The sequence below is a fragment of the Chelonia mydas genome, chromosome 3, assembly GCF_015237465.2.
Source record: "Chelonia mydas isolate rCheMyd1 chromosome 3, rCheMyd1.pri.v2, whole genome shotgun sequence".
Lineage (NCBI taxonomy): Eukaryota > Metazoa > Chordata > Testudines > Cheloniidae > Chelonia > Chelonia mydas.
In genome coordinates, this window is record NC_057851.1 from 14,998,507 (window position 1) to 15,014,839 (window position 16,333).

The 16,333-nt window shown below is 42.5% G+C and overlaps 1 protein-coding gene across 1 annotated transcript in view; it reads right to left on the reverse strand.

The window, feature by feature from the left end:
- TNFRSF21 (TNF receptor superfamily member 21) overlaps positions 1 to 16,333 on the reverse strand; it is a 65,193-nt gene that overhangs the window by 35,237 nt on the left and 13,623 nt on the right. Inside the window, exons 2-3 of the mRNA XM_037893946.2 lie at positions 10,063 to 10,717; positions 7,726 to 8,229 (exon numbers count right to left, since the gene is read on the reverse strand). Coding sequence (XP_037749874.1) covers positions 7,726 to 8,229; positions 10,063 to 10,717 — 1,159 coding nt within the window. The remainder of the gene's footprint in view (positions 1 to 7,725; positions 8,230 to 10,062; positions 10,718 to 16,333) is intronic.

Below are 16,333 nucleotides of genomic sequence, written 5' to 3' on the forward strand. Positions count from 1 at the left end.
CGCTTATTTAAAACACAGTGTTTAACTTTGACAGCACATCAAGAACTTACATTCACACCAAGCCAGAATGTGTCAAATCCAAGCCACTTCCCAGGGCATCACAGACAGCATGTGTGTTTTAACAGGAGAACTGAAAATCCCAAACATTTTTACGCTCCAAGAATAGAAAACAAAACAAACCACTGAGGTGGAATTTTCACATTTGAACTCATTTGGCTTTTGAGCTAACATCTCTCCACTCCCCTCCCTAACCCGAAGTTTCAGTTCTCAAAGGACAAACCAGGGGGGGGAGTTACAGGTAAACAAAATCCTTAGTCGAAATGCTGGGGTGGGAGTACAGGTGAAAGGATTTTGGAGCCAGATAGTGCCGATGGCTGTGTGCCGACAGCAGATTTTACTGTGGAAGAAAGTTTTGCTATTAAACCCTCTCATAGATTAAAGATGTGCTGACTGAGAACAATATTAATTCACCAAGCCACTGAAGGAATGTCTCTTCTCAACCAAAAAAGCCTTGCAGGATGTGAAAAGGACTCATTTAAGATACTGAACAATTCCCATGTGCAAGATGGGAAGTAATAACTCGCCTTATGACCAGTCAAGGAAGGTGTACGGTCAATCATTGTGGGGTTAGCATTCATTGTACCCCAGGACACACGAGAGTGCAAGAATCAGTGGGGCTTTAATTGCATTTCATTATACAGCAGCCACTGTTCACCATCCCTGACCCTCCCCACCACCACCACCACCACATTATCCACCACTGTCAGTGAATACTTAAGAATTATGCAAAAAGAAAAAGGAGTACTTGTGGAACTTTAGAGACTAACCAATTTATCTGGGCATGCATCTGATGAAATGGGTTTTAGCCCAAGAAAGCTTATGCCCAAATAAATTTGTTAGTCTCTAAGGGGCCACAAGTACTCCTCGTTCTTTTTGCAAATACAGACTAACAAGGCTACCATTAAGAATTATGCTTGCTCTACACCTTTCTTGAAAAGAACCCTGTGTAGTCCACATCAGTTAGTATATAGGAGTGACTTATCTAGTCATCCAGCTGGTTTTCTTTGGTGCAGAAGAAAGTGCATATCCACCCAGACAGTACGAGCACCTTATGGAATTTTTACCACTTACACAGAATTAATCTTCAAAGTAATTCTGGGGTATGGACTGATAACTCAGGAGCTCAAACGTGCCAATAGCAAATGTGGTATGAACCTACACATGGGGAACACAGAGGGACACTGCCAGGCCTGGCATTAAACTCCCCCTGTCACACCAACTAGTCACCGTAAGACCAGTTGTCGGGATGAAGGGGAAAAAGCTTGGGCTAACTCAGCAGTAGCTATCAAATGGACAAACACCCCCTCCCCCCCCCCCCCGGGAACAATCCCACCTCTACAAGAGAAATTAAACTCCTCTCTCCACCTGCCTGTCACCTCCTGCCCGGTTTCAATTTGTGTGGGAGGCAAGGTTTCTCTCAGATCTGCCAGACCCCAGGCATAACATCTCCCTCTCTAGCCCACGGCTATTATCTTACCGTGATGTAGCAAATCAAAGTAAGGCACATTCTCTCTCAAGGAGCTAGCTGAGTTTGTGGCTACCGGCTGGCATGGCTAACACTTTAGAGGATGCCTCCAACGGGTGGGACTGAGTTTTTTTAAATAAAGATGTGAGCTCACACTAAGCACGCAATACATGGATGCTGACCATGTTAAGTCATCCCATTGTCAGCCAAAACTTGGGGCTGTTTCTTTTGAAGTGTTCCTTCTGAAACCAGATGGTTAGAAGAATCTTCCAGTGCTCAGTGGCAAAGGGATCTGCACGTACTGCTGTACAGACAGATGGGTTGCACAGCAGGACCTGCTAAGTAACTAAGAACCAGTTCTGAGACATGCCAATATAACAGTGCTTGAGAACAAGGATTCCATGTCTTCCTGATTATGTTTAATCTTACTCCAAAGAAAACTGCCAACTTTTTTCTTCTGTTTGCACTTTCCAAGTCTGAATCCCAGAGGAAATCTAAGAGAAGCAACTCCTGTATGTTCCCTTCAGCATTTAGAGGCTATGCAATTCAAGCAATGAACATGGCAAATGAAAGCTTAAGAGTATGGACGTGGTATTCAGTAAATTTACATTTAAGAAAAGATCCCTCCTCACCTTTAAATACAGCCCATCCACATCCAATTTAACTAGATACTGTGTTCCTGAATTCGGGATTGCCCTAAAATATACATAAACACCACCATTAAGGAACCAGTTTGGAAGGAGGTTACATATCCAACTATTTAGTCCACTAAGGAAGGAAAGGAGACTGCCATTTTGTAAACTACAGCTATACTTTCAAAGGGCAATTCCATCTATGGTTATAATACTATTCAACCATTCATGTAAAGGTGGATTTAGCGTAGAGTCTGTATGGAAAGTTAGCAAATAATGCAAAAATGCATGCCCTAATGCGACAGAGACAACAGAAGAGTTTTAAGGTCAACAGTGCAGCTGCACTGATACTTGCCTGTTTCTGTGTTTGCAAGTTCTATCTCACTATTCCTCCTTCAGCAAGCTAGCAGGCTGCTAGAAACCTTAATGTAACTTGGGCCACAGGGTAGAAGATGCGAGACTTTTAGGGAAAGAGGACCCTTTGCTTTCCTCGTTTCAACATTAAATGTAGTCCACTATTTCAAACTCACCTTTTCAAAGTCAACCCTGTTGATGTAGGATGCTTACTGGTAAAATGTGTAAAAGAGTATTCACACAAAAACACCCCCCCCCTATGGCACTGAACTGACTTCTTCCCTGCCCTGAAGAGACTGCAATTTTAACAGCCCTGGGGACGAAAGCATAATAAAAGCAGAGCAATTGACCACTGTATCTGGCACACATCTGGTAAGATCTGAGGGCTCTGGGTTTAGACTATAGTGTAGGGTTAATTAAGGAAATGAGTCCAGGCAACAGAGTAAGGGACAACTGCTAGCAAGAGGTGTAAGTTTATCCAGGAGACAGGAGGCTGTATTGCTTGCCATATAACTGCTGAGATGCCAGACACCTATGGTATGTCTACCCTGCTGATGGGAGTGTGCCTCCCAGCCCAGGTAGACACATGCCTAAACTACCATGCTAGAAATAGCAGTGTGGATGTTACAGTATAGGTTAGCCAGCCAAGTATGGACATGGGGGAGAAATGACAGGTGGAAGGGTTTGGCAGACATGTACTTGGGCAGCTAGCCTGTGCAGCGACATACACACTGCTATCTTTAGCACGCTAGCTCACACCAAGCTAGTGTGTCTGTCTACCACCCCGGCTGGGGGAAGACGCTCTCAACGGCTGTACAGACACATCCCTAGTGTCAGCTGAAGACTGAGGAACGTTCTCTTGATACACAGCATTTACAGCTGAAGGAGGTGCCTCTATAAATAGGCAGAGTCCAATTTCTTAAAATGGAAACAAGAATACAGTTCCTGCATCGCTAGCGCAAGATTGAAAGTACTTTCAATCACTACAAGCCAGGCAATACTGTCCAAGCAGGAAATGAAAAATTTTACAGGACAAGTCAAGGGACACTTCAGCTAAAGCAGAAGTAGGAGAACCAGAATGAAGAGAACCTGGGATTTCATAGAGCTATGATTTCATTACTCATCTAGTTTAAAGAAAGGCAGACCAAGCTTAGCAGACCAGAGAGACATCTGCAGATCATTAAGTTGCAGTTGCCAGAGTAGCAAGTACTTTCAAAGCAGCTCTCCATTTCTCTCGTCTATTTTGGCAGGTAGACGGACATTAATCCCTGTTCTCAGACATTGCCTGCCAGAGAGACATTGAGATTTACATGTATCCACAAAGGGCTGTTCCTTCACAGACATAACTTCAAGTGCTATATTTTGCCATGTGTGTCTATGCCTTTTAGTGAGGTGCTCCAGACTGTTTGTCAGCAGCTCTCTGAAGAGAATAACCTTGCTCTTGTACACGAGACCATCAGGTCACTTGAAAAAATCCAGATACTCCCCGATACAGTTTGTGATTCATTGGGTCCCTTTAATAGCACCCCACCAACAAACAAACAAAAAGCCTAACTGTAACTGCAAGAAAAGATTACGGCTATAAGTATGTGCCAAATCCCACTTATTCACATGAGTAGCCAAAGAAGTCAGTATGACTGAGTCAACAGCCAGAATTGAGCCTTGTAATTCTATTAATTCAGATGACCAACCTGACGGGTAAGCTCAATGACAAGTGTCACTTGAAGCCAAAGCATTAGTATGAATGACTAATGTTTACAGCTAAGATGCTAACTATTCATAGTACTGTTTCCAATGGCAACCTATTTAGTCCTCTTAATATACTGTTACCTGAATTTTAAATTTGTATCTGGACTAATCTCCTCCAGGCAGGGCCTGTACCTTTGTCATCCTGATAAGGCACCACATAAGCCTGTGGGGATGTATACAGCAAAATCCATTGCTGGAATGAGTTTATGCACTTGCTGCCTCTCTGTTAAGCCCGGGTCCAAGTCTAAGGGATAGGAATCATTTCCCTCTTCACAGAATACTTTTAGACTCAGGAAGAAGAGTGTATTTTGAAGAGACAGAAAAAGCAATTTTATTTTGATGGCAAAAAAGGCATAATATGCCCTGATTTTACCTAGTTCAGAATATTTGACTTTTAAAAGCCAATGACAAATCTACAATGGTATAAGAATCCCCGTGCAAAGTGCACTTTTAATTAGGCACGTTGACATGCACTGGCAATAGTAGTTATATTTGTCAACACTTTGAAGAGTGATACAGAAGGGAAAGTTTAAAGTACAGGTGTGATTGACTAGGCAACTATGGAGAAATGGCACTTACTCAGATCTGATCCCTTTCCAGCCTGCTTACATGGGCAACAGATTGTACGCCAAAGCACTGTCAAGCCAGTACAGTGATGAACTTTCCAATCCCCTCCCTCCACTGGCCTCCCCTCCGCACTGGGCCAGGATTAGGGTTGCGATGCCGGGGTGGACTGAGCATACATATAATTGTGGGTTGCAAAAAAAAAAAAAAAAAAAAAAAAAAACACCACACACCACAAAAAACCAACACCCCACACCATACACAAAATACAGTTGGAGCGTCACCTTAGTAAAAAGTTTGGGAAACACTGATCTAATGATCTGAGCACAGAACTGGGATCCAGGAATAGCACAGTTCTTTCTAGGCCTCGCTCTGATACTAACCATCTGCCTGGCCTTGGGCAAACAAAACCATCTGCCTGCCTCCAAGTATCTGTAAAATGGAGAATACTTTACTCTGAAAGGACTGTAAGGATAAAGACTTTAAAGAACACTTCATTGTCTAAGTGCTGGAAAAAGCATCCTGCAGTAATTGGATTAAAGGATTTAAAAAAAAAAAAAAAAAAAAAAAGACAGCTGCTTATAAAGCTACTGATTCTTATACAACTCTTTTCTTACCATTTTAATGAAGCCCCTGAGTTGGAGTGCTGCAGATCTAATTTATCCTTATTTATAGAACCTACTATGGCAGTTTCTCCATAGCACCAAAGTCTCAATACTCCTGTGAGGTGGGGAAGCGCTATAATTAAAGAAACTGAGGCATGATTAAGCAGTTGGCCCAAGATCAGATAGAAAACAGAACCCTGGGCTCCTATGTCTGTCTTGTTCCATAATCAGAAGGCAATCTTTCTTCCCTTGTGCAGAGAACTGGATTTAACTTTGTATAACTGGTTTTAAGATCTGCAGCTAAAGACTGTGCATACAGTACCTAGACTCTCTTGGTGCAGTCTAGATATTGATTTTGATTTTTTCCCCCACAATATTCCTTTAATCTTTGCAAGTACATCAATCTGCATCATCCACCACTCTAAAAACAGCTTGCAAAGCCCTCAACAAAAATAGAGAAGTGATGCATATCTTGCGTGGTCCAGATCTTGCAAATGTCAAGTTCTGCACTGAATTTTACAAAGCAAAACTGTAGCTTTGTATAACACACAACATAGCCACACAAGACTTGGACCACCACAATGCTCAACACAATTCAGACTATTCAAACAATCTTATTGTCTGGGACAACCTAGGTTTATAAATTAGTGAAAAGCAATGGTTACCCAGACAGACTTTAACCTTAGCTAACCTTGAGGTGCAGTGACCTACTGTCACACCCATCCTGAGGCTGAAAATGACAACAAAAACTTGCTGCCTCACTCTTCTGCCATTCAGTGCTGTTTACAAGAAATGGAAGACCCATACCTCTAGCCTGAGGTGCCAGGGAAGGCATTTATCATTGCCACTTGGGCCGCACCCTCATGCACTCCTCCCAAAATGCTGTCTGTGCTTCCCTACAAGATTCAGTATGGGATGCACCTGTTACTCTTGAAATACCAAATAAAATAAGGAGACACAGGAGGCTACTTTTCAGCCTCTGGTGTTTTAATGGCAGATCAGCAGCTGACCATTGAGGGACAGACATAATCACAAGTTAGTTTTAGAAAAACCTTATACTGGATCCAAAAAAATCTAGTCAGACATCCAAATCTGATACGTGGAAAGGATTGGTTATGTGAACTTGGAAAAATTATTTTTCAGTCCTGGTCCAGCTGAGACTTGATAATCTATAGTGTCATCATTAACCTTCTCTTTTACCAGGCCCTTAGTAGAATAACTGATGCTTCTTCCCAGGCACAGCAGAAGATCAAAAGTGATGGGGCATTTAACACGTGCAAAATTTATGAACAGAGTGATGGTGTTGCAAATAAAGAATATATCTGCTCCCTTCCCCTCTATCAGCCATTTAGCAGTCTGATTTCAAGTAACATGACGGTGGCCGTATTTAACTGGACCTGAAGGGAAGAGGGGCTGAGTGAGCTAGAGACCCCCTCTTCCCTCCCAGCATGCTTGGCCCCTCCCCAGCTCATTCCACCATGTTTCTGTGATGCCTGTTATATCAATATCTTCATTTAATACTAGGCACTCAAGTTCACTCATCTTAGTATTTAGACTTCTAGTATCGGAATAGAAGCATACAAGTGGAGCCCTGCAAATCCACGGATCGGATGCAGATACAAATTTTGAAACTGTGCAGGGCTCTAAATATAGGATCTCAAAGGCAGGGCAGCAGCTGTCTGCAGCTCATAGCCTAGGAGGCTACTTCGCTGCCTTCGAGATCCTATATTCCTTCTCCCCCCATATACAGAGAAAGGGGAGGTGATAGATCAAGACAGGCAGCAAAATCCCTCATGCTCCTATCGCCATGGTTTAGGCAGCCAAATAATTTAGGAAACCTCTCCAGACTTCAATGCCATACCAGCTGAGTTGGAGAAGGAGGCAGCAGCTTCTGCAAAGCAAGTCAGGAAGCCATACTCAGAAGCGGTCAAAGGATGGGCGACACAGAAGACATTTCCTCTACCTCCATTTCTGGAGAAACAGAAAAGCGAGTGGAGAAAATGGAAGGGAAGCAGACAGAGTAGGAAGAAGCTGGAGGGAAATGTGAAACCTAAGGAAGAATATTTAGTGAGGATCAGGAATGTAGGTGAAGATTTGGCTTGCTGTTGATGGACACAGTAGGGTAGAAACTTATGACTGACTCACTAAATGTGATGGTTGCAGATCAATGGCATCTGCAACCAACATTTTTAACATGGAAGAAGCCTTGAGGAGTTCTGCAGGTAATTAATGGAGAAAGCAAGGGACACTATTCCCTGTATAACCTGCGGTTAATTTCTCAGTTGCTATTACTCACCATGCCCATTGCAGTAGTAGATCCACTTCTCTCTGTTCTGGGTTGGAGTAACGGATTTTTTCAGAGCAGCCTTTTCCACAATGGCACTGGGATCTTGCCGAGGACCTTTCTTCAGAGTTCGTGAGCTTTTCCGAACACTGCACACAACTATAACCACGAGAACTAGCAGCAGAAACAGGACGATCATCCACGGTAAGTGTTCATTGATATCAAAATGCTTGTGGGCGTTCTGGCGTGGTGGTCCTCTCTTGGGGGGCACGAAGGGGATGCTCGATTTTTCACCGCTCGTCATCTCCAATGCTGGCTGCAATTTCAGAACTGACTGGCTGTGTTTGTGGTAATAATTTTGCTGGTGATTGGTAGCCCTGGAGTTTGAGATGGTCACGTTGACACCATCCGTCTCATTATCTGAGGTTTCATTGTAAATGTCTGCTGGATCAACTGTGCCGTTGTACACATTTGGTCTACGAGAGGCAGCAAAGCTGGAAACTGAAGCGTTGACACCTGTGAACAAGAGAGAAATTGAGGACGGGGGGAGTTGGTTTATTTTTTTAACTCTTAAGCCACACAAAGACCCCACATTTGGAATAGTCATAGTATGCTTCCTGTTAAGTTCCAAAAACAGAGACTTTGATGGGCTTCTACTTGTCTAGGACATCGAGGTTCAGTTTTAACTACATAAGAAATAAGAACACCACAAAGTTTGTGTCTTACACACCAGTCTGCTCACCTTATCTCTAATTACTTTGGCTTACTTGTTAGACACTGGATTTGTGGCAACTCCTCATTGAAGACTGCTGGGTGATTAGAGGGATGTTGTCAATTTACATTCAGCCTGAATTTTAGACTTTTCAAAAAAGGAAACCATGCAGCTTTTACAGAGCTTAAGGTCAACAGGAAAGCTTCTAACCCACAAACGCATTCTCCCATAACGTTTGTAACTCAAATATTGCAGTAGTTAAAATTAAACTGAAACCGACTGAACTGATTTTGGTAAGAGAAATGCAGAACATAAAACAACGTAAGTAGGCTCCTGAAATGGATAATTTTCTTGCAGCTAGTTGTTCTTAGGAGAGGCTTGAGGTTCCTTGTCCAAAAAGGAGGACTTTTAAATTGAAGGCGTTCCTTTAAGGTGTATTTTCTTTACCCATCTCGGAGTTATTTTTATTTCATGAATAGATTTATGCATTAGTGACAGCCCTCAAGTTTTAGTCAATCTTATGAATTAAAAGCCTTGTAAAAGAAGAGCAAAGAATAGCATAGCATAGCAGGGACTGTAGCCTAGTCGAGTACTCACAAGGCTAGTATTCTTGAGACTGTTTCTATTCCCAGTCCTGTCAGTGACTGGCTGTAACTTTTTGTAGCCATTTAACCTCTGCCTCAGTTTGGCTGTAAACTGCATATGAATCTTGTCCACATTTGAGAGCTACAAATTAAAACCTTAGTAACTATTAAGGATTCAAGCGGAGAGAAAATTTAAACATAATGGAGGAGGTTTGAGGGTGACTAGAAATTTGGGGTGCCTCAATATGAAAATGCCCAATTTCAGACCTGTTAATGAGGCCTAATTTTCAGGCAACACTGAGCATCTACCCTCTAAATATCAGGTCCCTTTAAGGCACCTCAAATTGAGCACTCCAACCACTGACACCCCAAAAATAATCACTTCTGAAAAGTCTCAGCTAAATGCACTAGGAGTTTAGGTTTTTTGTATATTGCTCAGCTTTAGTCTGCTAAGTTATTGAGGAATTATTTTGTATATAGTCAAAATGAAAACTATTTGATAGAGATTGGGAGCATTTTGTATTTTTGATCATGTTAAAGCAAGTAGAGTTAGATATAAAATATACATTTTCCCCACCAGCAATGGCTTGTGGAAACCTAAATATAAAAAAATAAGATTTAATATGAGGAGGTTTCAGTCCAGACTTAATAGAAATGCCCAAACAGCTCATCTTAAGGTAGGTCATCATGGTACATATAAAAATACTACTGGAAAGGAGATTGTAACTACCTAGAAACCGTTTCAAGCTTGATCTCTCCTGCAGAAACCACTGTTGGAACAAGGTCCTCCCTGTTCTAGCATGTTGGCTTAGCACAGATGGGAGTGAACTACTTTCTAAGTGTGTTCCCAAACTGCGTTACAGCCTTAGAGAGCAGCAGTGCCATTTGAGCCCATCAATGGTGCAAGAGCAAGTGCCCTTTTAACAGCATCAAGGAGCCTAGAGTTCTGCAATTTGGTCCCAACTGAAGAGCTGGATTCTTGCTTCACTGCAGCAACATAGCTGTAATTTAAAATTCTAAAACCTGTTATCTTTTTAGTGGGAAAAAATCTACCTTCAGGAAGATAAGTGGTAGACGGAACTTCATAGTTTACATCATCCTCTTCTGGGCTCAGTGAAGACATAACTGTGTTAGGAAGAGATGATGAGAACCCACAGATGTGATCGCTTTCCTTAGTTCCTGTCTTTATTACCACCATATTCTTCCCCAAGCAGTTAGTGTATGTTTTGCATCTCATCACACTGGAAGGCACATCAGAAAAGGTACCCCGAGGACATGGTTTACATCTAACATCTTCAGTCTCCGTTCCTTTCTTTCGCACACCCCAGCCAACAGGGCAGACTGAATAAAGGACGCAGGTATCATTAAACTGAAAGGTTCCAGATGGGCAAGTGCACTCGCGGTCAGTCAAGGCAGTGCAGTGCGTTTTCTCAACCATTGGCAGTTCGCAAGGTTTTTGACAGACATGGCATCTCTCTATACCATTCTCATGTTTAGTAAAGGTCCCATCTGCACAAGGGCTACACTCTCTTAAGGTTGTCTTTGTACAGTGCTTAGACACATAGGTTCCTGCTGGACATTTGTCACAGATCAGCTCTTTGTTAGTGGCACGGTCTAGGTGGTGATATTTGCCAGAGGAGAGGCTTATGGCATTCTGTTCAGAAGTCAGCTTTGACTGAGCACCAGTGGTGCCAAGAAACACAAGTACCTGAAAGAGAGAAATATGCAAGATATCAATAAATAAAAAGTAACAGTGAGCCCTATATCAGATCTTTCCCTTCACCAATCAGTATTTGGTTAACATTGGAGAGTCATCCAAGGTAACTTCCTGCTTCTTGTACAGTACTGAGAACAGCCCAGATGTCACCAACAACGTAGGGTAGACCGGAGAGGTGGGGGGCCAGGATAAAGTTCTAGTATTCGGGGGAGAAGTGGCCAGTGTGGCTAGGGATTTAGCAGAAGGGGATGCAGAGGAGAGAATGGATTTTGGAGATGTATAGGATTTACCCGGTGTCTGGATACAACAAGGAATGGACTATACAGTCATTTTGATGCTTATAGCACCTTACATTAGTCTGTCTGAACAGCACAGTGTAAGCACTACTTCCTGTCCTTGAAGGGATTACAACCTAAATAAGACTAGATGGCCTGCAACTTGTTTTTAAACACCCTCAATTTCAAAAATATGCACGTAAGACTCAGGACAGGGGAATCCACAGTAGTTTTATATTTTAAGGTAAGAGTTTCAACTAAGGCTTGGTCTACACTTCCGTTAGGTCGCAGACACAGCTAGCTCGACAGAAGAGAGATTCCATCAACACAGCAAAATTGGGGTGGGGGTGTCGTTCCTACACGGACAGAAAAATTCTTCTGTCAGCATGCACTGTGTCTACGCTCTACAGGATGATGTCGACATAGCTCTGCTGACAGAGACATGCAGGTGTAGTCTGTGAAGTATAGATATAACTTTAGTTTCAAACAACCTGAACGCCTCTACTGGGGGACCATAGCAGACGCTGAGGAAATTGTGCTACAATATAGGTGAGCCGCAAACATAGGGATGGAGACGTTTACAAACTGATCAGCAGTTGGGCCAGAGATGTACGTTCATTCATATGCAAGACAGGCAGAACTCCACACTAAAGTGTTTTATAACTGGACGTTATTAGGTTTTTCACACTATAGAATAAGACTCATGCTAGGTAAGGTTTTGTTTACATATGCCATCATATTAGTGTTTTAGCCCCATAATCTACTATATTAGAGGCATTTCATTAAGATATTGACTTTCAGACTGTCTCAAATGCACTGTTAAGATGCAATTTTTATTTGTTTTGGGTTTTTTTGTTTGTTTTTTTTAAAGGGAGGAGGAATGTTATGTCTTATTTCGTTATTCACATCCTGTGTCTTGTGGTAATCCAGTTCTACTGTATATGGGACATAGGTTCAATTCCTCATCCCAGTTCTTTGGGCTGACATCCAAGTTTTTAAAGCACTGACCTGCTATGCAGCAAACTAGGATTTGATTCTGGCTAAACTGGGATTGTGAATCATTCTTCAATAGCTATTTTCACGTTGTGTCCAGGATTTCCTCCTCTACCCACCCCTATTTCGCTACCCCAGTTTTCACTCTTCAAGTGCAGGCGAGTGTACCAAGTCTCCTATAGATTTCACATAAAAGCTTCCAATGGAATAAAAAAATCCAATTAGAACTGAAAGAATGTCAGTGGGCTCCACCTAAACCAAAGTGGATCCAGTCTGCTGGCACTTAACATTAAAAAGGTTGCAGAGCAGTTTTTAAACTAAGAGATGGGGGAAAGCCGATTGTTGCAGAGGCGCACGTGGATCGGACAGAGACTCCTCTTAGAGGAGAGTCAATTGATAGAGATTCTCTAGGTTTTAGTCAGGAGGAAGGGATGAAAGACGACAAAGTATGGGGCACATCAGACGAGAAAACATTCACAAACAATGTGACACATCAGAAAAGGGCAGACAAAAACAGTGACAAGTTTTTAAACTGCTTGTACACAAATGCTAGAAGTCTAAACAATAAGATGGGTGAACTAGAGTGCCTCGTGTTAAAGGAGGATATTGATATAATAGGCATTACAGAAACCTGGTGGAGTGAGGACAATCAATGGGACACAATCATTCTGGGGTACAAAATATATCGGAAGGACAGAACAGGTCGTGCGGGGGGGAAGAGTGGCACTATATGTGAAAGAAAATGTAGAATAAAATTAAATAAAAATCTTAAAATGAATCAACATGTTCCATAGAATCTCTATGGATAGTAATTCCATGCTCTAATAAGAACAACACAGTAGGGATCTATTATCCACCACCTGACCAGGACAGTGATAGTGATGATTAAATGCTAAGGGAGATTAAAGAGGCTATCAAAATAAAAAGAAAAGGAGTACTTGTGGCACCTTAAAGACTAACAAATTTATTTGACCATAAGCTTTCGTGAGCTACAGCTCACTTCATCGGATGCATTCTGATGCAAAGACATTAGTGGTGTAGAGAAAGTGAATAAGGAAAAATTATTTACTTGTTCCCATAATATAAGAACTAGGGGCCACCAAATGAAATTAACAGGTAGCAGTTTAAACCAAATGAAAGGAAGTTCTTCACTCAGCGCACAGTCAACCTGTGGAACTCCTTGCCTGAGGAGGTAAGGCTAGGCTAGGACTATAACAAAGTTTAAAAGAGAACTGGATAAATTCATGGAGGTTAAGTCCATTAATGGCTATTAGCCAGGATGGGTAAGGAATGGTGTCCCTAGCCTCTGTTTGTCAGAGGGTGGAGATGGATGGCAGGAGAGAGATCACTAGATCATTACCTGTTAGGTTCACTCCCTCTGGGGCATCTGGCATCGGCCACTGACAGTAGACAGGATACCGGGCTGGATGGACCTTTGGTCTGACCCAGTACGGCCGTTCTTATGTTATGTTCTTATGGGGAAGGCTGTTGCAACACCACAGCCCATCATCCAATATGTGCAGAGTTCCAGAGGACAACTTTCAAATAGTTACAAAATGGAGAAGTTTGATAAATAAACCTGAGTCAAAATTACTTTAGAATAGTGGTTTTCAACCTTTTTCAAATTGCTGACCCCTAAAAAATTTCAAATGGAGGTGTGGACCTCTTTGCAATAGTTTGCAGGCCTCCACGGGTCCACAGACCACAGGCTGAAAGTCATTGTTTTATGGTAACCACCACCTTTTGTGGACCTTTAGACAGTCTGCAGACCTCCAGGGGTTTGTGGACCACAGATTAAAAACCCCCTCCAGGGGTCTGCATCAGAAATCAACTTTGGGAGTTCAGTTATTACACTAGTGAAGATTTAATTAAATACTGAAAGGACTACTGGGATTGAGACCAATAAAACCTATGTATTTTAATCTAACAGCTGGGGAAATACGTCACTTTGCTGTACTATATTGTTACTTGCTCTGCTACCTATTCCAGGATATCAGCCAATGAGAATACTTAAAAACCCAACAAACATGACTCTGCAAAAAGGATACCAATGGAACAGCAAATTAGACTGCATCATTTTTGGTGCAGTCTCCAACTTCCTGGAAACGTATGCTCAGTCTAAAACATTTACATTTCCCCAGCTCAATAATTTATGGCCAAGGATTTGCACAAAACACATAATATTTTATAAAAGGAGCAATTACTTGTGTTCAGAAGTTGACAAGGATGCTTCAGCTGACATGCCAATTATTGTACATCAAATAATGGTTCTGTAAGTAAATAAAGCATTGCATAAAAGGTTTCTCCCTCTCCCCAGTACAGAAATAAAAAAAGTCTCTTGCTACAGATAGGGAAACTCCATACTTGGGCCAACCTAGCTACGTAGCTCAGGAGTGTGAAAAACCTCACACCCCAAAAGATGTACTTAAGCCAACCTAAGCCCTGGTATAAATACCACTCGGTCAACAGAAGAATTCCTCTGTTGATCTAACTACTACCTCTTGAGGGGGTGAATTAACGACCAAGACGGAAAAAACCCTCCCTTGCTGTACAAGTGTCTACGCTGCAGCACTACACTGGCACAGTTGCAGACAAGCCCTAAGGGTATGTCTACACTATGGAGACTATAAATGCAGCCTACAAAGGGTTTTATCTGTTGGCGAAGGAACACCTCCTCCGCACAGCTCAACTGGTCCAACCAATATTGATCTGCCTTTGGTTTGCTGCCCCTCTGGCTCCAGCAGGAAGAAAAAGGGTTGCTTAGCTCTTTCAGATTATGTATTTACTAATAGGGTTTGAAACCTAGCTCATCCAGGGAAGAGTTTGGGGGCAGACAAGTGATGCCAGGGAGCCAGACTTCTTCCCTGGAGAGAGAGAGAAGCAGAGGGGCTGCAGTTTTGCCAGGGGGGAGAGGGGCTGAAGATTTCAGAGTGCTGCAAGACATGCTGTTACTTTAAGAGAGGGACCAGAGAGCATAGGTCCCAGCTGCAGGTGGTGTCAAAGGATTTCTACATCTCACACAACTCTGCTGCGCAGGAGGAGAGGGCAGAATTGGGGGGGTGGGGAGGGAAGGTGGCACATGGAGAGGCTCAGTGGATTTCCTGGAGGTGGTGAAGATACATAGCTGTCAACTAAAATGACAGGGGTTTTGAGAGCATGATGGAGGTAAAATATAAAAGTCCTTTACACCCTGAAGAGTAGGAACAGAGATGAAAGAAATGTTTCAAAATACTGGTTTATAAATGGTCTTGAAAGGTAACACTCAACAAAACCAGAGATAGAAGAGACTGAATACAGGGGTTTTAAAGGGATAAAAACCTAGTTAAGAGTTTCTCAGACTCTCTCAACCCAGAGCCATGTTAGCAATTCACCAGGACTCCAGGGAACCAATTCTCATTGAACTGTAGCAGAATACATGTGCATTCCACTGATCACATGAGGGGGAACCAGTGGATTGGAGAAGGCTGCTCAAATCAAGGTAGAACATGGAATTCTGTGATTTATAGTTTACTTGGACTGCACATCCACACCTGTATTAGAACATGAGGCAGCTGCAGGCCACTGCTGGCCCACACCTCTGATTTCATGAGCATACAAATAAATGACCTAGGTTTCTAAAAGGGATATGCAACCCTACTTAAAATGTATTTCACGTAACCCCTCACAATTAACTACAGAGCTACATACAGGGGGACATGTTCCATTTTCTAACCCATTCTGATCACTAAATTTCTACCATTTTCTCCTACCTGTGGTAATTTTCTATAAAGGACTCAAATAATTTAACTCCAGTAGGAGTTACACTGGGGCAGCAACAGGGCAGAATTTGGCTCAGAGCCATTTTGTAACTGCTTTTGGTTTTAACTATACAGGATTTCATCACATCAGCAGACAGTGAGAGCCCACCTGATCCCATTAACACCCAACCGCATCATAGGTGTGGGGCTAGCAAACCACCACAGGTTAAAATCAGCAGGACCAATAACCTTTGTGTGACCCTTAAAGGCACATTACAATCCAATCGCAATGCCTCTCAATCAGGAGAATTCACATGTGTGTGGGCATCAAAGAGATGTTAAAAGAGCTAGACCTAAGAGATCAAGGAAGGGGCTGTGCATATGTTTGTGTCTGTCTTCAAGGAGAGACTGCTGAATTGGAATTAATTTGCCAACCGGATAGAATTAACTTAGGCTTCAATAGAGACTGGGAGTGGATGGGTCATTTCACCAAGTAAAACTATTTCCCCTTGTCAACTGCTGGAAATGGCCCACCTTGATTATCACTACAAAAGGTTTTCTCCCCCCCGCCCCGCCCTCCTGCTAGTAATAGCTCACCTTAA